Source organism: Sesamum indicum, linkage group LG7 (assembly GCF_026168435.1).
Source record: "Sesamum indicum cultivar Baizhima isolate 11 linkage group LG7, ASM2616843v1, whole genome shotgun sequence".
Classification (NCBI taxonomy): Eukaryota; Viridiplantae; Streptophyta; class Magnoliopsida; order Lamiales; family Pedaliaceae; genus Sesamum; species Sesamum indicum.
The window spans coordinates 8,236,380-8,257,945 of NC_142663.1; the positions used below are offsets into that span (position 1 = coordinate 8,236,380).

The following is a 21,566-nucleotide window of genomic DNA, read 5'->3' on the forward strand; positions in this document are numbered from 1 at the left end:
GCTACCGAGACTCCACTCTCATAATTGTAAAATCATTTTTTCATTCAATATATCCAATCGAATAAACGTCGTGACAAGTTGCTAGAAGACGGCGCTGGCTGGTTATGTAGATGATCTCTCTCTTTAAATTATTGGGATCATTTTGCATTGCTATTAAATTTATTCATTGATTCATTCTTCAAGAATTTGATTATAAGAGTCATAAGAATAATGAAATATAAAGTACTTCTCAGTTACACTTTTGTTTTTCTTCTTTTTCTCATTTAAGTATTTTGCATAGATGATCGATCCCTTGCAAAGAAGATGCTGTGCATTAAACTTTCTCCAGTCTTGTAGAGAATCCTTCAAAGTCTAAGCATTTTTTGTGGCCATGAAATTTTGCACAATGAATAGACATTTAACCAAAACTATCTTTTAGGTTACTGATCAGGAGGCTCAGGTACAAGTTATGTTTGCTGCAAGAATGGTGAGAAATGTTCCTTTACCTTTATTTCATTTCCTTCTTGGATAAAACATGTGTAGTACAGATTTAAGGGGTGAAAAATTTCCGTTGCCAGGACTCGAACCCGGGTCTCTCGGGTGAGAGCCGAGTATCCTAACCATCTAGACTACAACGGATTGCTGACATTTTTTAAAAGATAATAAAATTATAAACGTATGACATCCCATTATAAAAAATATTTGTTAGTCGTCCATTAGCTTCAGGAAGTATTTATAATTTTTTAAATAACAATAAAATATTTTATTATTATAGTAAACCTCAAGAAAACCTGTTGAAATTTATTTTAAAACTTTGGTATTGTTTACCGGGACGAAAAATTCACTTGACTAAAACGATATTTGATGGGTCTCGAATCCACCAAAAATAATTCCTACGAACACTTTTGTAGATGTGTGAGTAGGGTCGAATCCACAGAGATTGGTTTTAAATTAATTCCTTCAAAAACGAAAATAATTAGGGGGAGTTTTGATTGTGAAAAAGAATAAAACTAAAAAATTAGAAGAAATAAATATAAGAGAAGAGTATTCCAGTCAAAGACAGGATCACGCTTAATTCCACGGTTGATCATAGATGCAAGGATAACAATTATTTATGATAGATAAATTGGTTATGGCCATTGGTACGACCTAACAACCTCACCTTTCCTTACCTTGTGGATAGCCAAGAAACGTCCATTGACTAAATCCCTAATCAATAAACAACCTTGGGAACGCCCTCAAGATTTAATTTACCGACAGCATTAAGAACTAGAAAGGCCCAATTCTAACCAATAAATTCCTACGAGGATTTATTTAAGTTAGATTGTGCATTCCCCACAATATAATCGAAAACTTCTACATAATCAATTATGTTGTGTTACCACTAGTTATCGAACTAAATAAACAATTACGGATTTGAAAGTTCAATTGGTTAGGCAAATATTCTTGACAATAAATCAGATTATTTGTAATAAAAGCATAGAGAACAACACAAATACCAATATGAATAAAAGTAGAAAGCATAAATTAGATCTCACAACCCGTTGGATTTAAGCGTTCACCAAGTCTTCAACCGGAATAAGAGATTTAACTAGACATGCTCATGGAAGAACGCATGAAAAGCAAAATAATATAAGAACGTAGAGAAATAGAAGAGTTCAAAAGTTGTCCCTTAAAGTGAATTACATCACCTATTTATAATAGCTAGATACCTAGTTCTACTAGGATTAGAAGTAGATTCCTAGTTGAACTAAAAGACTTATAAAGATAAAATTATAATCCTAGTTAAACTCTTCCTTCATCAGAGGTAGTCCAAGCAGTTCCAAACTCTTGCCAGAATTTGAGTTTGAGTCTTGTTTGAATTTCCATTTTGGTGTTTTTCTTCATTTTCCAATTCTTTTGTCCTAATGCTGCAAAATAATATTTAATTAGGAGTATTTGATCATAAAATAGGCTAAAATATTATATGAAATAAGTAAAAAATGCGATTCTATCAATATTCACCTTAACCTATTTTAATGAAAATCCCATAACATCACAATGGAAATGATTTTTTAAGCTTAGTATAAAATAACATTATAGGATTTATAGGAAGTTGATAATGATCATTTTTTAATTAATATAACTAAAATTGAAGAAGTTTGGTAGATTTTGAAAATAAGTTAGGAATTTCTTTTGTATTTTATTTTTAAAATTTGTAAGCTCCCTTTATTGTAGAATTAATTAATACTTTGTAACTGCATATATGTTGGGAACCTCTCATAACATGTACGTTTAACTCTGATGAAAAATTGAGTATTAATGGAGAAAAAAGTATTCCAAACATTAAAATATATGAGCTAAAAGCGAAATTTAAATTTAAAAAAAAAATTACACGTAAGTTCCTCAAGAAAAAGATTAATTGAGTGGATTCAGTTTGACAGACTGGACCCCCTCAAGACTTCTCTATGACGGTGTCCTGTTCAAGTTTTCGATGTTTTCAACAGGTCTACTTTTTTCAGGCTTGTAAGAATTAAGTTTGTAAGAATTTAGGAGGGTAAAAATTAATAAAAATGGTTGTAATAATAAGCGTTTTTTTCCCCCTCATCAAAAAAAAAAAAAAAAAAAAGCGCTTTTAAAAAAAGAGCTGACGTTGGGGGTAAAAAAACGTCAACGCGCTTATCACTTTGATTTCTCTAATAGAATTGAGTTTTGGCCGTTGGTGATGGCGGTTGATTTCCAAGGTTGGCGCTTTCACATCTCTCCATCATGTGGGTGGATAGTTTATAGGTGATAATTGTATTTAACTCTAAAATTAATATCATAAAATAAAAAAATATCCTCATTCAGGCTCTCTCTCTCTCTCTCTCACCCATTCTCTCTCTCTCTCACACACATCCATTCTCTCTCTAGAATTTAAAGAATTTTTTTTGCTATTTAATTTTTCTAACATTCAAAAAAGAGAAAAGGTTTCATTATCTAATAACAAAATTATTATAATTAAATAAAAATAAGATTGATATTGAATATTATATTTACCAATAAATATAAATTCATAACATTATACCACTAAAAATAGTCATTGCATTAACAAAGAAAATGTCAATTGTATATCTATATTAATATTCATCTAGAATGAATGCAAATATAATTATCTTATTCAAAAAATTATGTAATAATTTATTATTTTTCTATTGTAAAAAAATTATATATTAAATTTTTATTTGAAGTTAAACTAATGTGTACTATTTATAAAAGCATTTTAAAATATGTTAAGAAATAACAATTTATTTGATTATAAAGACCTTATTATGTCAAATCTCTTACATTTTATAAGATACTTTCAGATCTTATAAGCTTTAACCTTATTTTATCCAAACACTTTTAGGAGCTTATTTTTTTAAAAATAAGATCCAACATCTTATAAAATATAAAAATTTATAATATATTTTAAAAAAACTTAGCCAAACATAATCATATGTTGGAATTAAACTAAAGCATCTAATTGTCTGATACGCAATTTGAGATCAGGCGCTAAAAATTTATTTCAGTTTACACAAATTAATAATTTATTTCGTTCGATAAGAGGGATGTTCAACTCAATTTGAGGGAAGAAAATAAATGAATAACAGGTGTATAGACACATAACCGTGGTTCGAGTTAACGTATAACAGCGGAAGTACAGCAATCCATCCATCCGGATCAAGTTTTTCTAGAAGCCCATGTTTTGATTGGATTACGAATACTCATCTTTTTTCATTATATTGGAGATCACCTCACGAATATTTTCAAGATCACTCCCCGTTGAATCTTATTCTAAATATTGTGCAAATTACGAACACGCTTTGCTCGTTGCGGTGATTACTATTAGAATAATCTACTCGTTTACACACTTCAAATAGAAGGAGCTATGGTAATGCTCCAAAAAATAAACATAGAGAGATGCGTGGAGTATTTGGATAGAGTATATTCTGGGAGAGTGTTGTGTTGTTATATCACACTTGTGTTTCTGTATAATTTTTAGACAACCATGTACAGGTGTATTCAACTCTATCCTTAAGAGGAGTTTATATCTGAATAACATTTGGAGGACTACAAACTCCATATCAGATAGTGTCTATCTTAGGAGAGCCCTTATTTCAATATGTATTTGTGAAACTACTAAGTCTGTTATATATGAGTAATTAAGGAGTTAATATGAGTTCTTAATGGACCTAATATAGATTCATTATGGGTTCAACTTATAACATAGAAGTAAAAATAATTAAAATAGAAGATAATGCTTTTTTTAAAAAAAAATTATTGCAATTTGGAGACATGCCAATAAATCAACATCCACATTATAGAATTATATAATAATAATGAACAAATTCATTGAACCCATAATTCAACTATATTTTATCTCTTATAATCATGTAAATTGCTAATTAAATCTATGATTAATAGAATAAGACTTATATATTATTTTAAGAATGAGAGGTGCTAATTATTTATTTAATTATAATTATAATGGTAAACAATTCGTCATTTTTATTGTCAAATTTTAAAATTCTTTTAATTCCTACAGTAACTTAAAATTTGTATTTGTATTTTTATTCTTTTTATATGTTTTTATATATATTAATTTTTATTATGACATCATTGGTCAACCATGGTCTGTTGTGCCCTTTGAGGGATAGGATATTATCTCTAGGATTATAAATGATTCAAGTCGCTTCACATGTGCGCAATGCCTGTTGTGCCCCTTGGAGAATAGGATAGTATCTCTGGGGTTGTAAATGATTCGAGTTGAGCCGAACATATCATTGTTCTAACAAGTTTGAATTATTAATGAACTGCAAAAATTACATTTGAATTTAGTTTAATTATTGATTTAATTGAGCTTAAACGATCTTTAATTGGATCAAAACATTAGTCAAGCTTGAATAACTTATTCTTTTTAAGTATATTTTATTATTTTTGCATTAATTAAATCGAATCCGAACCGTGGAAAAATTTCTTTTCTAGTTTAACAACTCGAACAAACTTTTACTAATCAATCTATAATCGAAATAGTTTGATTTATTTTTCAACTCTAAATATCTCTACATGAAATGACCCTATTGGGCCTTCTTGTGTTACGAACGACTTTCTATCAACTAAAGGCTCATAAGGCACCAGTTGTCTTGGAAAAAATTAATGCACTAGGTATCATAATATAAAGTTTGAAATTTAAATTCATCGATTCAAATACAGTATTAATATATATACACACATATCTACCTACAAGCATATATAGTAATAATGATTTGAGATGATGTGAAATGGGTAAAAATTGAGAAAAATTGTGTATTTTTTATGAGTTATAAACTACTCCACATCATGCTAAATGAATTATATAAATAATTTTATATTAAATAATACATTCTAAAGAAACAAAAATATAATCAACTTTTTAGAAATAGATATATATTTATATTTAGGCTAAATAGCATAACCCCCTCCCCAGTATTTTAAAACTTCAGTTAAAAATACCCATGTGTTTTGAAAATGCGAGAAAACTCCCCTTCTATTTTATTAACGTAGCTTACTTGCCCCTCTTCATTAAATCGATTTAACGGTGTTAATTTTTTTTTCTTTCATATGAACGTTATGCCCTTTTTATTATATATTGTTTCTTATGTTAATGAATGTTGAAATTTTTTTTTATTATATAATGGTTGTCGGATCTAGTTAATTAATGTCAACCGTTAAATTTAAAAAATGAGCGATTGAGATTGAACAAATTATGTAATTTATATTATATATAAATGATTAAATATTTTTTAAAAAAGAAATTATTATTAAAAATAAAAAATTATAGCTAATTAACTATGGCTGCACAACGTGCTATTACCCGTTGTTCTGTAATGGAGTTCAAACCATTTACTACAGCTAAAAATCATAACAAATATTTTAGACAGATAAATTTATGGCTAATATTGATTAAATGTGGATCAAAAATTAAATTTTTATATTAATCTTATATTATCATAATATATAATGTTAATTTATTATAATTTTTAAGCCGTAATGATAATGCAGAGTGATTGAAACCTCAAAATGAGGCAAGCTATGAGTTGTTGTTTTGTTATTATAGAATGGTTCATGCTTATCTATCATCTATTATTACTGAAGAAGTGTCCTTAGGCATCCTCGAGTTTTGACACGTCATTTTATTTATTTTTAATATTATTTTATCAAAATTGTTACTATTATTAATTAATTTTTCTTTTTATCACTCTCTCAATTTTCACGTACTTTAAATTTTTTTTATATCTTTTATCTTTCTTTATTTTTTAATAATTTTAATTTGTTCAATTATTAAGATTTTTAAGTAATTGTTGCAGACTCATTCGAGTGTACGTCACGCACTATTATTTATTAAGGTTCAAGGTATCAGAGTAATTATTTTTTGTTGAAAAAACGTGAATTGATTAAAATACCCTTATTTATATTTATTTTATTTATAGAAATCATCTGTTTGATTAATTAATATAGCAATAATTTTCTATTTATGTAATTTTCATATTGATATATTTTATATTTTCCCTATTTTATATTATCAATTAAAATATAACAAAAGTTTCAAAGTAAAAATATATATATATATATATAAAATATCAAAGTATTTCATCAACTTTACATATATACAGCCCAGCCCATTAACCAACTTTACAATGCGGCCCAAGCATTCATAGGCCCACTTATCGTGGCCTTCAATCGAACTTCCCTTCAACTCCAATTCCCACATCGCAGAGATATCAAACAGTTTTGTTGTAGATGAGGAGGCGTGTGCCGACAATCGTTCGTCCCTTCGGGGACATCCGATAAAATTGGAACGATACAGAGAAGATTAGCATGGCCCCTGCGCAAGGATGACACGCATAAATCGAGAAATGGTCCAAATTTTTTTGAGAAATTTCAGTCAGGTTTTGTGGATGAGAAAGTTGATTTTTGCGGGATGGAAGTGTTTCAGGGTTTGCTTGAGTTGGTTGTGATGGTTGTATCTTCGATTTTTAATCTAGTTTGTCTTGGTTCTTATGCTTTCGTTTTGGATTGCTTCTCGATTATTCGGCTTCTTCTCATACTTGAGTGAATTTTTGAGCTGATGAAGTGTATATATGATTGTTATCAGTACTCATTACGGTGAACAAAGGAGGATTAGGCTTTGCAGCTGGAGCTGGTGCCGGTGTAGGGCAGAAACCCTTCGGCTGAGGGTGGAAGCGGACGTCGGAAACCTTGTTAATAATTTCGGATTCTTGGTTAATGTGGCTTCGATTGTCTTTGACGCTCGTTATGCTGGCAAAATAGGTAGAAACTATTTGATAACATGCATAGTTGATTTGTATATATATGCAAATGTACTTCAGAATGAGAACTTCCTGAGGCAGACCATATTTAGGTACTTGGTTTTTTAATGGTTGATTTAGAAGTGTAATGAAGGTAATTCAGTATATTTCTTCATATATTTTTTGTTCGGGAACATGGCATTTGGAAAATTAGTGTTCTTGGTGTAATTTCCTTTGCGAATGTTTCGCTGCTGGGCATGTTAATAATATGTGATGTCTAAGATAGTGAATTTCAACTGCAAGATATGTAAATAGGAAAAGATAGAGTAAAATGTGGACTTGAGTTTTAGATGTAGATTAATATGATGCTGAAAAGCTCTTTCTTCTGAATGTGATATGGGACTCCAGAGTGTTCTTGCATCTTCTTTTCTTTCTATCTTCAGAAAGTCGAGAATTCTGAAATGCTCAAGAGGATGGTGGGAATAAGATAAAGATTTCATGTAGTTTGGTGTGGAAACGTTTGATGAATGTCACGCATGGTGATCAAGCTAACATACTGAATTTATTGTAGTCGGTAGAAACACGTTGGATATGAAAACATTAGGTTCAGAGTTCTTCTAACAGATTTCTTAATCCCGGTAGAAGTGCTTTCTATTTACTTCCCCAGAGCCACTGTGCGGGTATTCACTTTTGCTTATGGTATCTCCATTGTTCACATAGCCTGGATGCCCGTAGAGATCAATGTATAGGAACCCTAGCTAAAGACTGATGGAAAATAAAGTGCATATCAGCGAATGTTGACTGATATCCTGTGAAAACATATGGAACAGTTGATTGTTTACAGGCAGGTAAATACGCTGCTAGTGCCATCCACTTCTGCTGCAATTTATATGTTTGCAAGTTCGAATAGAATGATACACTGCAACTGTATCTATAACTCACTGCTTATCAACTCTTGGGAAGCTGCCGTAGATTTTGTTGGTAAATCTTCCAGAAAACACGCCTCTTAGATGTGTTATCTTCTATCGTTTGTCATTTTGGTTGTTAAGTGCATGTATTGTTTGTCCATGACTCATCTCATTCTTAATCTGATAACATCTAGTTGCAGAGTTGAAGATTATTGCATTTTGCAATACCTTGATTTATTTGTTCTTTTAAGAGGGAATCTTCCATGTATAATATGGGCTAAGGTACTAAGAATCACAGTATAATGCTTGCAGCAACACTTTCTCCAAAATACAACAATGTATTTGATTTCAACTTCTTCATGATAAGCCACGGCCTTCTGCCAGTAAAACTGACTAAATCTTTAAAAGAAAGAATTAACTTTCTAATGTACTAGAGCATTCAAGGGTCGTTACTTAGCAATGGATAAAAGATGATTTTGGGGACCGAAAATTATAAACAAAATCATGCAACCTAGGATATAGGGTTCAGAAGTCATGTGGCCTTGAAAACCATCTTACGAAAACCATTTTATGAGTCATAAATGCAGTACACAATCCAAGGGGTCAAAGTCCCAAGAATGAAGGCAATGGATTCAGGGAAAACTGGGGGCTCGGCAAGGGGCGTTTGTGGAGGACTATTTGGTATCTGAAGGAGAAGTGCAAGCTATAAATGGACGGTACTCTCGCATGTCTATTGGGTTTCTTTCCAAATTTAAGGATGTATCTTCTATTGCATAGAGCTTGAAAGCATACCGTAAGGACAAAATTGTACCGCTCTTTGGAAACTTAATTTAATGGCCATATATCTTCAGCATATTGATTCTTGGAACTTTTGGTACATAATCATGAAGCACCAACCTAGACACTGAGCACATGGAGCGCATCTTAGTTGGACCACGTATTATGACTTTAATCTTCATTCTTAACAGGGTATTAGAGCATTTTCTTTGTTTTCTAGCCAAATAATGCTTACTAAAAGGATCCAATGCTTTCCTTGCTACTTAAATTGTAATGAGCTACCAGCACTCTACTCTCACATTTGTAAAATCATTTTTTTCATTCAACTGTCCGTCTAATAGACGTGATGACCTGGTTGCCGCTGATCTCTTGAATTCCTTGCATTGCTTTTTGTCGCTATTCAGTCTATTATCTGACTCATTGTTGAAGATCTTGAATATAAGGCAAGAGTCATCATGAAAAAGAAAATAAAAGAAAGTTGTTGCTCAGTTGCACAATTTGCTTTTCCTTATTTTTCTGATTTTTCTCATATCACTATTCTGCATAGATGATGAACCCATTATAAATGCAAAGAAGTTGATGCACTTAATTTTTCAGTCTTGGAAATGCATATTGTTATTGAAAATTCCTTCAAAGATTGAGATATGTTGTGACCATGCGATTTGCACAATGAATATACGTTTAATGAAACTATGTATTTTCAGGTTAATGAATCACCAGAAGCGAAGTTCCAAGGATCTATCAAGATGGAGATGTGTGCCTCCACAATGGCGAGAAACATCCATTACATCATCTTCTTTCCTTTTTGGATAAAACACGAGCAGAACATGCAAACACCAAGACTTGGTCCACCCAGAAACTTGAAGGAGCATGGCCTTTCGAATTGAGATGTATATCCACACGCTCTCTGCTATATTTGTTCACTGACTTGCTAACCAATACAACTCTCATTTTCGTATGTTTCTCCATCAAACAGTTTTACCTGGATTTTTCTGTACTTGAATGACCTTGTAGGCCGAGAGTGGAGGAGTTCAATAACCTGGCAGAAAATAGAAATGGTACCTTTGCTTGGAGATGAAAATGCTGCTAGCCTACCGGAGCTTGAGTCACATTGCTGCTTTTTCATCATACAAATGAGGATTCCTCCACGTTCACCATTATTGTCCAGTTTCACAAGTAAATAGCTCGTATAGATTCTCAGGTAACGGAGTGATATACATTGTGATTCAATCACTCTTGCAGTTTGTACCTATCATCAACTTTCTGCTTTTTGTGTATCAAAAAATTTTCAGGCTACACTGATACTTGTTCTGTACTCATTAAGCAGAAGTCTGAATTTGTGTTGCACATCCAGCGCCACCATGGCAATTGCTACATATTATTACCTAAATCAAGAAACCCCATACTTGTTGCAGGCTATCAATCCATCCATACTCACTCTTGGTTCCAACTTATACAGAAATAAATCTTTTTAGTGTCTTCTTGAATTTCGAATTTGATCTGAGAAAGGTATCCAGTTTTTGGCTTTTATCGTTATCATGAGCATGTTTAGGAACCTTGATCACGCACTTTTTATTACCAACTCTCGGCGGATAGTACTCTCCTTTGGGCAGGCATTTGCTTACATCTGATACTCTTACGAATATGGGCTTTTAGCCACGGGGAGCTTTATCTTTCTTTGAAGCTGTGTTCAACCCTCGCGCCTATCCATTTCTGGGTGCCTCGTTAGGCTACAGTTGTTCCCCTTTTACGCTAGCTTGTTCACCATTTTGATTCATTGTGCACATCCAAGGTGTTTGATCACTCAAATTATGATAATTTAATCCAATAATTTGTGTTTTAGTAAGCTTTTGGTGAATTGTGGTTTGGTAAAATCAACTATTTTCTACATTCATTTTTCTAGCAAAAATCAATATACAAAAATTATTTTTTTTCTATACTATTATCCAAAAGGTGGTGGCTTGATTCAGTTTATAAATTTTTCAAAATATTGTGTAAGATATTTGAATTGAAGCTCTTGATTAAAATATTGAATTCAGTTTATTTCTTTTTATAAGATATTTTAGTTTTACATTTAAGGGAGAGGAACAAACCCTCACTTTTTGTTACTATTCTACTTTTACTATTCACATAATCGAAGTTTGTTATTATTTTCTTCACTGAAGTAGAAATATTTATTTATATATGATTCTAATTCTAGTAATTTTATGGTCTTTTAGATATTTACTCTAATATAAAGAATTTATTATGTCAAACATCTCTTATACCTTCTAAATTATGATATCTTATTTATTCAAGCACCTTAAAAATTTATTTTTAAAATAAGATTCGACATTCTTAAACTTTTAAACATCTTCAAATATTTAAAAGCTTATTCTGTAGGACAAGATGTATAAAAATTCCTTAAAAAGTTGGCTAAAAATTCTTTTCTGTTTTAAAAATAGGCTAAATCTCCCCCTGTGTTTATTAAATATAGCTCAATCGCCCCTCTCTTTGTTAAATCTAACTAACATTGTTAATTTTTTAAGAAATGACTGTTATCCCTTACTTAATATATATTATTTTTATTATAATAATCGTTGGATCTTCTTTGATCAAAATATTGATCATTAGATTTAATTAATTAATCTCAACCGTTACATTTAAAAAAAATAAAAAGATTTAGATTTAACAAATTATTTAACTTATATTATATATAAATAATTTTATAATTTAAATCTAAAAAATTATATTATTATTATATATATAAAAACTAACTACCCACCCCACCCCTCACTCCTCCACCATCTCCATCGCTTTAGAATCGACGTAAATTCTTCAAATTGTCAAATATACACAAATACTTTACCACAATAAATAGTCTCATTAGAATTGGCTTGAAAAGACGAGTCTGATGGTGGTGGTCTGAGGCTGAGATTCAACCAAACGGCGATGAATCGACGACAAACATGTTTGCAGGTAGTGGCTTAAACCTAGTCTCTCCAGTTGACGAAAATTCAAATTGAAAGTATAAAAATATTCCTTTTGAAAAAGGGATTCGAATGGTACCACTGGCAGCCAAAAACTCATCTAGACGGCGTTGGGAACTTGTCTCTAAGTTTCCAGTGTCGCAAACTCATTTTTTCTTGTGTTTTTTCTTTTTTTTTAATTAATCTTAATTATATTTATTAAAATATATATATATTAATTAAAAATATTTTAAATAATTATAACAATTGAATATATATTATAATTAATTAAAAATAATTTTAAATTTAACAATTAATAATTATAAAGTTATTTGAATTAAATATAATATAATTTAATATTAAATATTAAATAAATTAACTATAATTTAATATTCAATTTAAATTATAAAAAAGTACAAAAATAAAACAAAAATAAAAAAGAGTATTTTAATAAAAAATACATAAGAAAAAGATAAAAAATCATTAAAAAAATACCCCCACATGCACAAAGAGCGCGTGTAATGCACCTTCCGCTAATTACCAACGAAAGGGGTGTTTGTTGCTGAGTTCTACAAAACATAAGGGGGTTTTAGCCTATTTTTAAAATAAAAAAGAGTTTTTAGCCAACCTTTTAAAACACAGTAGAGTTTTATGCATTTTTTGTTATTCTTTATTTCAAATAAGTGTAGCCAAACACCCTGTGAATTTTCAAAAAATTCTTAATTCAAATTAAATTTGATCAAATCTGAATTAATTATATAACAAGTATGATATATTTATTGTGTGATTAATATATAATTTAAAAAAAATTGATCATCATATAGCAAATATATCACCGTTATTATATAATTAGTTTGATTAGAATTTCCCCCTAATTTTGTACATGCTTGATATAGAGCCAGGTCAGATCAAATTGAACATGAAAATTAGGAATAGTAGGCCGGCCCAAAGGATCAATTGAGACCCATGTAGCCCATATCTATTACATCCAACCGGACCCGGACACCCCGAACTCATTCTAAGTGGGTTATTTCATGCCCCGTCTTCACCTCCTCCTCTACGACGGTATATATATATATATATATACATATCTTCATCTTCTCCGTCTTCTCCCCAATTCACAACTTCTTCTAGCTTCATATTTATTCTTCAGAAATTTTTATTGATTATTTCTCCCAAATTATGAGACCCACATCACGAAATTTCCAGATTTTCGTTCAATCCCCAGACCTCCGAATCCCCACCCGTGCCCTAATTTTCCAAAACCCTAGCCCTGATCTCACCCTCCATCATCTGAAGTCTTCCATTTTTCCGATTGCGTCGGTTCCACGTGGTTCCCTTTTCTTCACTCTTAATGGCAAACCGCTTGCCGACTCCACCCGCCTCTTGCATAATTCCCTGATCGCCCCGCTCTCCACTCTAACCCTCCACCTTCGGTTCCACGGCGGCGGTGGAGATGGGGGCGCCACGGGGGCGGAGTCCCGGGACTGTTATTTGAATATGTACGCGGTTAAGAAGCCTGATAAGGTTGATCCGAATGAAATGAGGCTTTCTAAATGGCTCAACTGTAGTTTGTCCAACGAGCCGTTGAGGCACCCGGTGGTTATTGATAAGTTGGGAAATTTGTTTAATAAGGAGGCTTTGGTCGAGGCTTTGTTGAAAAAGAATATGCCTAGAGAGTTTTGGTATATTAAGGGTTTGAAGGATATGATCTCGGTTGAACTGGCGGAGATTCCGGGAGCTAGGGAGAGTGGGGAGGTGAAGTTCCAGTGCCCAATAACTGGGCTGGAATTTAATGGGAAATATAAGTTTTATGCGATCAAAAGCTGTGGGCATGTTTTCAGCGCAAAGGGGTTTAAGGAGGTGAAGTCTTCTGCTTGTTTGATTTGTCATAAGGAATTTGTGGAAAGTGATAAGATTGTGATAAATGGGAGTGAGGAGGAGGTTAAGGAATTGTGGGAGAAGGTGAAGGAGGAAAAACTGAAAGTTAAGGATACCGGCAAGAAACCTAAGAAGTTGAGGAATGGGGATGTGAATGGAGAGGAAGTGGGGCGATTGACGGGGACAAAACATGGCATTGAAGGGAATGGGACAAAAACTGATGCGAATGGGTCGACTAAGAAGTTGAAAGCAGGAGTCATAGCTCCAGCAAATGCAACCAAGGAGGTGTATGCCTCTATTTTTACTTCATCAAAGAAATCGGATTTCAAGGAGACATTTACTTGCAGATCGTTGCCACTTGGTCGGAACTGATTAGCTGGTGCATTGGAGGTGTGTTAGTGTTCTGTTTGTATTGTATCTGAAGATTGTCATTGCTTGTAGCTATTATACTGATTGTTCTGTCCGGGGTTATTAATGAACTTCTTAAACTTGACTTGCCACAGATGATTTCTTCTTTTATTTAGTTATTTTGATTCTGGCAAGTGCAGTAGCACAATAGAAAATTGATGGAGTAATCATGCTTTTGTGGTTGTGTTTGTAATCAGAACCAAGGTGAATTATCAGATATCGAGCATACGAGAAAACCAACTGAAAAGGCGCTTTTATCTGTTTCTGGCATTAGTTTAATAATGGTATTTCTTGCCAAGCTTAATGGCTGGCTTTAAACAGAAACATTAATCCATTGAAGTGTTTGCTTCTGACTGCATATGTCTGCCTTTGCTTCACTGAGATTTCTTGTTAGTAATTCATGATGCTCATTTTTTATTTGAATGTATTAACAAAAATTGTGATCCGTCCATATTTTTCAAATAAAGTATGTTGTAATGCTGTCTAAAGGACATTCATTGCTCTTGAATAGGATTGATTTCCCAGGTTCCCCCTACCCCCTACCCCCTCTTCCTCCGGCAACACAAGTGTATTGATCGATGGTCATAATCTGAAACATTTTGGGTATTCATAGTTGATAGACAGTTGTATGGTGTGGTCACAGTAATCATGCTGGGGGACAAATTGATGCAAGCAATGTTACAACACTTTCATCTCAAGATATCTCTCTCAATACTCAAGTTTAATGATCTGAGGAACGTCACACTCATTGTCAAGTTCTCCATTTGTCCAACTCTTAATCTCACACTGCACTAGCCTATGTTAATTTGTGGATCATAGAAGAGATTGAGCATTTGGTACATCTGCTAAGTTTGGGGAGTTTCAAGCTTTGTTTATTTTCCCAAAGAAGTTGATTCCATGGATACTTCTAGCTCAAGATTCTATTGCTACTTAAGAGAAACATATGTGATTTTGAATGGGATCTTTGTCTTCTTACTAATCTCAAGTGAATAGCGAGGCAACTATTGACATGCTTCGTCGAATGTTTTTACCTTCCTGAGATTATGATTCTACCATGTCCTGTGCAGATTTGTTGTGGAATCAGGGCCTTTAAGTTGATTTGACATCTATAGAATGCAAGGCTTCAATACCATATGCTGCTATTCAACTTTCTATGAGAATACAGTGTTGTTCTTCATTTATTTTCCTTCTACCTTGTGTGATTTCCTTCCCCACTTCCACTTCATCTGTATACTTCCACACCAAATCTACGCTGATGTCCATGTCGCTTTGTTTTGATCGTCTCCCTCTATAAAGATGCGATACATGAACTCATATATTGATCATTTTACATGCATATAGTTCAACTCCATTACGAAGAAGTAACCTTTGACACTTTGAAGTTTAGGACAAAAAGAAAGAGGTCTCCTAACAATTTATTGCATGCACATCACACATGATCAAGTAAAACAAGAATGAAGTGGATGAGATCCTTTTGTTGGAAATCCTTTTCCAATTTGGGAAATGAGAGTTGCAATGGAAGTTTGATGTTGGGGGGATGCAACTGGAGTTGTTCAATGCACTTTAAGTTACATATTTTAACTGGAGGGACAACAATAGCAACTTGTATAACTTTTTAGCAACAATTTTGGAATGATCGATAGTGCTTAACCATTTTAAGAGATGAAAACAAATTAACATCAAATGTTTGCAATCTCTTCTTTATATCAATTTGGGCAGGGATTTTACGAGTATATTAATTACGCTTACCCTTTTTTTAAATATGTGAAATTATATTTCCTCCTAAAGTTTTGAAATTATATTTACAGCCTCTTTAAAAATTCATCGTTTATGTCTGACCTTTTGTCGTTAAGGTTTGGATAAAAAATATTATCGTTAGTGAAATAATTATATAATTTTTTTTATTTTAGCTATTATTAAATATTTTCGTACAATAATTTTGTACTTGTAGGAGGAAAAATGCAACAATTTTTTACCTCACTGCATATATGAATTTTGTATTGATCTCTTTATAAATATAAACATATATATATATATATGCTTATTAAATGAGGGATGAAATTCTTTTTTCATTCAAATCCTAACGTAAAGGGGTCAAGGGTAAATAAAGATTCTCAAAGGAGGCGTAAGTATAATTTTCAAACTTTTTTAGAGAAAATATAATTTTGTACTTTCAGAGGAGGCCTATGTAGAATTAACTCTCTCTCTCTCAATCTATCTATATACGTGTGTGGTAGAAAATATTGATTTCAATAAAGATTGATTAAATGCATAAATAAATATAGAATTATATCGAACCTAATAAATATAGAAAATTTACCTATAAAAAATTACCCATATCACCATGACCTTATTAAGTGAAAAGTGTGTAGATTGCAACTTTACTGTTGAGGCAAGATCTTACTGGTGAATTAATAGTTGTAAAAACTTGTGTAGGTTTCTTACCATTGAAAAAGTTTACTATGAAATTTTAGGAGCAATGCAGGCAATGAATTGAAGAACCTCTTTATGAGCGAACAGATTACGTCATGAGTTTTGTGTCTGAATACAATATCAATGGTAGCTACTAGCTTCTAATCCAAAATTTTCTCATTGTAATAAATGTACAGTACAAGAATCACGACAATGTGTTCTCATTAAAATTTATCATAATTATAAATATTTATTATGGATTAACGATAATATAACAAATATTTTTTACAATGAACTATCACGAGGGGTACTTGTTTTACTGGTAATATATTTTTTCGAATAGTAAGACGACATATAAAATTATGATAAATTAGAAAAGCCATTGTAATTTACCAAAATTTGTGTATGTTTTTATATGTCTTGTTACTAAAGGTACACAAATGCCAATTATTTTAAACAATCACATTATTAAGTCCATCGGTAATTATATATATATGTAATGTTTGCATTAAATTTAACTGTGGCGACAAACATGTAATGTATCTGAAAGGAAAAAAAAAAGAATCGAAAATGAAAAATGGCAAAAGCCGTGAATTTGATGATGCAGTCGAAAATTGGAAGAGATGAAATGGACTGCTCTTGTTGAGAGTCGAACTCAAGACCTCCCGCTTACTAAACGGGTGCTCTAACCAACTGAGCTACAAGAGCTGCTGTGCTTTATAGTGGCTATTATTATTTTGTACTGGGAAAAGAAAATTGAAAAAACAAAGGGATTTTGAAATAAAATAGAGACTAGTCATGGATGCACTTGCATTTCAGAGATAAATGTCAAGGAGTTGAATGACAATTCACTTCTATTTGGAAGAAAAATAGAGTTAAGTGTTGGATCTTCTTTCTGGGACATTCTAAAAGTTTAGAGGTTTTGTGAGAGAAATAAAATGAATTTTTATTGGGGGTTGGGAGGGGAGTAAAAGATTTAAGGGTGAGGTAAGTAATCCTAGTCTCAAACACTTTTTTACTTTACACATATTTTTTTTCTCTTTTTTTTTAAATAAAAAAAAATCGAATATTCAATCGAATAATTCAGATAAGAGAATCCTATTTGAACCCCAATTTAATATTTAAAGTCGAGTATTGTATTACCATATAAACCCGAGTAAGTCAGGAGCCAAAACTACTCAATCCGAACATTCACCTCTAGCTCTAACAGTTACAATTTTTCAATTTTGCTCTAAATTTTGAATTTAATAAATAACACTAGCAGGTTGAACACACTCGATGTATATAACTTTATTATGATATATCTCTTACGAAATGCTTTACATTTTCATTGGTCGTAATAGACAAAACACAAACATTCATTTACGTACAAATATACTCGTTCCATTATATGACTTTTCAATTTAGTAATAATTTAACATTGTCAATTTTGAATTTCTATTTTTACAGACAATAATAAAAAAAGCATGCAAAATTAATATTTCTTTAAGCTCTTATTTAATTAAGTAATTAATTTATTTAGCCTCATCAATCTTTTCTTAAATAAAATAAATAACGCAACTTTTGTATAGCTGATGTGTACATATAAAATGGAGTAGAAGATGTAATCTGGATATATAGAACATCCTACTCCATAACCCTGATGCTTATCGAGGTCCAATAGCACCATACAATTTCAAGAAATCTTCTAATTATTCTAAGAATATCGAAGGATTAATCCGCAAAACAGATGCTCAAGTTAGTAATGATTTGGAATAAAATAAAGCAAGAATGGTAAGTAAAACTTGATAATGAATATCACTTTTCCTATCTTTCACTAGGTACATTGCTTAGTGTTTTTTTATTTTTAGACTTCCTGAAGTGATAGAATATTTATATATTTTTTTATTTTTCTAGAAAAGAATAAAGTGAGATGTACATGTACGAACAACTTTTAAAATGACATGTTTCAACGAAATCTATGTAGGTTTAGAAGTTAATATTAAAAGCACAATACACAAAATATTGAATGAAGCATGGATTTAATAATATTATAAAAAAAGAATATTTTAGATAAATATAGAAGTTTGTGGATGTAAGGTTTTAAAAAATATAATAGAAGTTGAGTGAAGTTTTAAGAAAGCTCTATACATAAATATTGAAGCTTTTATAGCATTCAAAAAATATTTTTAAAATAATTTTTCAGAGCTCCTGACCACTCCATTAAGATTGACTTCACCATTCACTTAAAGATACAAATATTGCGTAAGAGTTCATTCTTAATAATCAAGTTTAGTATACAAAATTTCATAAAAATTTTCAAAAAAAACTTGATTTATTTGTTCCTTTTCTCATACATAAATATTAGAAATTTGAGTTATAAATAATTATTATGAAACAAGAATAAATTCAAAATGAATATATATATGTGTGTGTGTATGTACTATTGTAGGTAATGTCTAAGAATGATATAAGAACAAAAATATTAAAAAATTCAAAAAAAAAAAATACGCCTAATGCACAATGTGCGTGTATTTTCCGAACATATAAAGGGAGAGAACGCTGGACCATTCAAGCTCATGGATTTAACCAACTCTGAATAGTTTGTTTCTAAAATTCTTGGGAGTTGGAGAAAATGATATAGCAAGATTTGGATCGCGTAATCTCCATCATTAATACTAATTAAAGAGTCGAATGCACATTCAACAAAGAGTTTTTTCGTGAGATGCATTTAATAGCCGATATAAGCACAATTTTGTGATGTTAAAGAGCTAATATGGAGATTCTCAAGTTAATTCGATTGAAACTCACTCTTCCTATAACTGAACCTAGTGGAAACAAGTATATCCGGCAATGCAATTTTCTTGAGTTCAACACCGATTAGGATGACCATGTTGTAGACTCCATTGAGCTCTTAAGAAATAGCAAAATTGCCGTCAAGAAGACAACGAAAAGGGCATCAATGCAATGCGCTTTAGCGAGCTCATGGTGTTGTCTGGGATGGTGTTGAATGAGGAAGTGCAGTGGGCGACATTTAAAGGCATGTATGACTTTGCGTACCTATTGAAGTTATTGACTCATCGGAGAGTTTCGATTCTTGGAGAAACATATAAGATATTGTGATGGAAATTGCTTGTAATAAAAATATGGGTAATGGGTATGTCTTCCCTCCCCATTGGTAGAATAAACAAATCTAAAATGATTTATCATGAGATATGTCTGCTTAACTTTCAAAATAGAACTTGGAGGAAAATTAGGAGGGAAGAAAAATAAATATTTATATCTTATATTATTATAAATATACTTGGCACGTGCTTGTGCTTGAAATGAAATAAAGAAATCTATTGATTTATTTTGAAATTAATTTTTCATTAATATGGAAATTGAATTTTGAATTTTCCAGCAAAAATTGAAAAAATTTGACTGTAATATATCTTATGAAAAATTATGCAGTTTTTCTGCATAACATGGAACATCGCAATGGTTGAAAAGTTACGCAGCTTTCTGCATAAAATATTGTAATGGTTATGAATCAATTTACAATTAAAAAATTGAAATGATTCGGAAAAAGGTTTCAGATGTCTATAAATACTAAGTGTCAAATGGCAAATTTCACCTCTTGAATCCTATTTTCGCATAAATTTGTTTTTGTCTGTTTTTGAGGGAAGTCTTTAAAGTTATGATTCGCAAACTTCAGGGGGCTTGCTAGAAGTTATTTGTCATATAAACTTGATAGCAAGTTATAGTGAGAGCAATTATCACTTTAAAAAAAGTATATGTTATTCACGCCTTAAGTCTAAATTCATTTTTTTCTTGTCATTTCTATTATAACAAATTATTTTTGAGATTTTCGCAATCACATATGATATCAAGCACCTTATCAGCCATAACAATTGTCTACATAGTGTTGGACTGACTTGGGAAGACACTGAATATGAGGCGAGTCTCATGTAATAGGGAGACTTGCATATATTAATTCTGAGTTGAATATATTTTGCATCCATAAATTTTGGTCAATATCGCGTTCACGCCCTTAAATTATGAAGCGTAACAAAATGACACCTTCAGTGTTCGTTCGTGAAACATATTTTGTAGTTAAATATGTTAATGAAATCCCCAACATATCTGTTACACATAGCAAAACTTGTTGAGTCATTCACCATGTCATTGTCCGCGTCAAAGCCAATTATTGTAACAATTTTTTCCCTTTTGTATTAGAGAACTTAACCCTTAATAAGAAAACATGGGTAAATTGCATGACACCCCATGTTTTTTAGGGAAATAGCACAAAATTCCACTGTATTATATTTATAGGCTAAAAATATCCTGTATTGTACTGCAAAATATTCCATCTCCGTTAGAAACTAACGAAGAGTGAGCCACACGAACGGTTTATACGAGTTGCCCTTTCTTCTTTGCTACTTTTGAGGTTTTTTAAGTGGGCAAATGTCCAATTTATTCCTTTTATTTGATAATTTAGTATGCACATAATTTAAATCAACAAAAGACAATGAAAAAATTAATATACTAAAAGTTCACTTTTAAAATTAAAAATTTACATGAATATAAATAAAAATCACTTATGATATTATATATTATTATTAAATTAAAATTATTTAATGTAAATATATTTTAATATTTATTTATAAAATATACTAATTAAATATAAAAACACCTAAACATTATATCAATTTTTTTAACTTATGGAAAATATATATTAAAATTATTAATATATATTTAATAATTTTTTATAATTTATAAATTTTATCAAATTAAATAATTTCACTTTTTTTTTTTTTACCTTCTTCTTCTCAGTCGGCAACGGAGGTCGCCCTTCTTCTCTGGGCAACCTCTGTCACCCAGAACTTGGGCATTAGAGGCGACATCGTTTTGCATCTGGACAACGCAAGGTCGGCCCCTCTTGTGGGGGTGACGTTGTTGTCGCCCCATTTGTGCGCGGGCGATGGCTTCACCGCCCAGGGAGG

General features: G+C 31.5%; 1 protein-coding gene, 1 long non-coding RNA gene and 3 other non-coding genes across 5 annotated transcripts; 3 read left to right on the forward strand and 2 right to left on the reverse strand.

The window, feature by feature from the left end:
- Positions 1–545: 545 nt before the first annotated feature.
- TRNAE-CUC (transfer RNA glutamic acid (anticodon CUC)) lies at positions 546–618 on the reverse strand. The gene has a single exon. It is a non-coding gene; the product is annotated as a tRNA-Glu (tRNA).
- A 6,092-nt stretch (positions 619–6,710) lies between these two features.
- Positions 6,711–10,306, forward strand: LOC105166365 (uncharacterized). The gene is made up of 3 exons (XR_016066319.1): positions 6,711–8,249; positions 9,658–9,843; positions 9,968–10,306. It is a non-coding gene; the product is annotated as an uncharacterized LOC105166365 (long non-coding RNA).
- On the forward strand, positions 6,788–6,890 carry LOC148787527 (U6 spliceosomal RNA). The gene has a single exon (XR_016066539.1). It is a non-coding gene; the product is annotated as a U6 spliceosomal RNA (small nuclear RNA).
- A 2,640-nt stretch (positions 10,307–12,946) lies between the features above and the next one.
- LOC105166366 (RTF2 RING-finger protein) lies at positions 12,947–14,284 on the forward strand. Its single transcript, XM_011085703.3, has one exon. It carries the CDS (start codon positions 13,084–13,086, stop codon positions 14,152–14,154), a length of 1,071 nt encoding a protein of 356 aa, XP_011084005.1. The 5' UTR covers positions 12,947–13,083; the 3' UTR covers positions 14,155–14,284.
- A 2,952-nt stretch (positions 14,285–17,236) lies between these two features.
- TRNAT-AGU (transfer RNA threonine (anticodon AGU)) lies at positions 17,237–17,310 on the reverse strand. Its single transcript has one exon. It is a non-coding gene; the product is annotated as a tRNA-Thr (tRNA).
- Positions 17,311–21,566: the final 4,256 nt, after the last annotated feature.

Excerpts from the sequence above, each read along its gene's own strand:
- LOC105166366 (XM_011085703.3), top strand. The coding sequence starts at position 13,084 with ATGAGACCCACATCACGAAATTTCCAGATTTTCGTTCAATCCCCAGAC.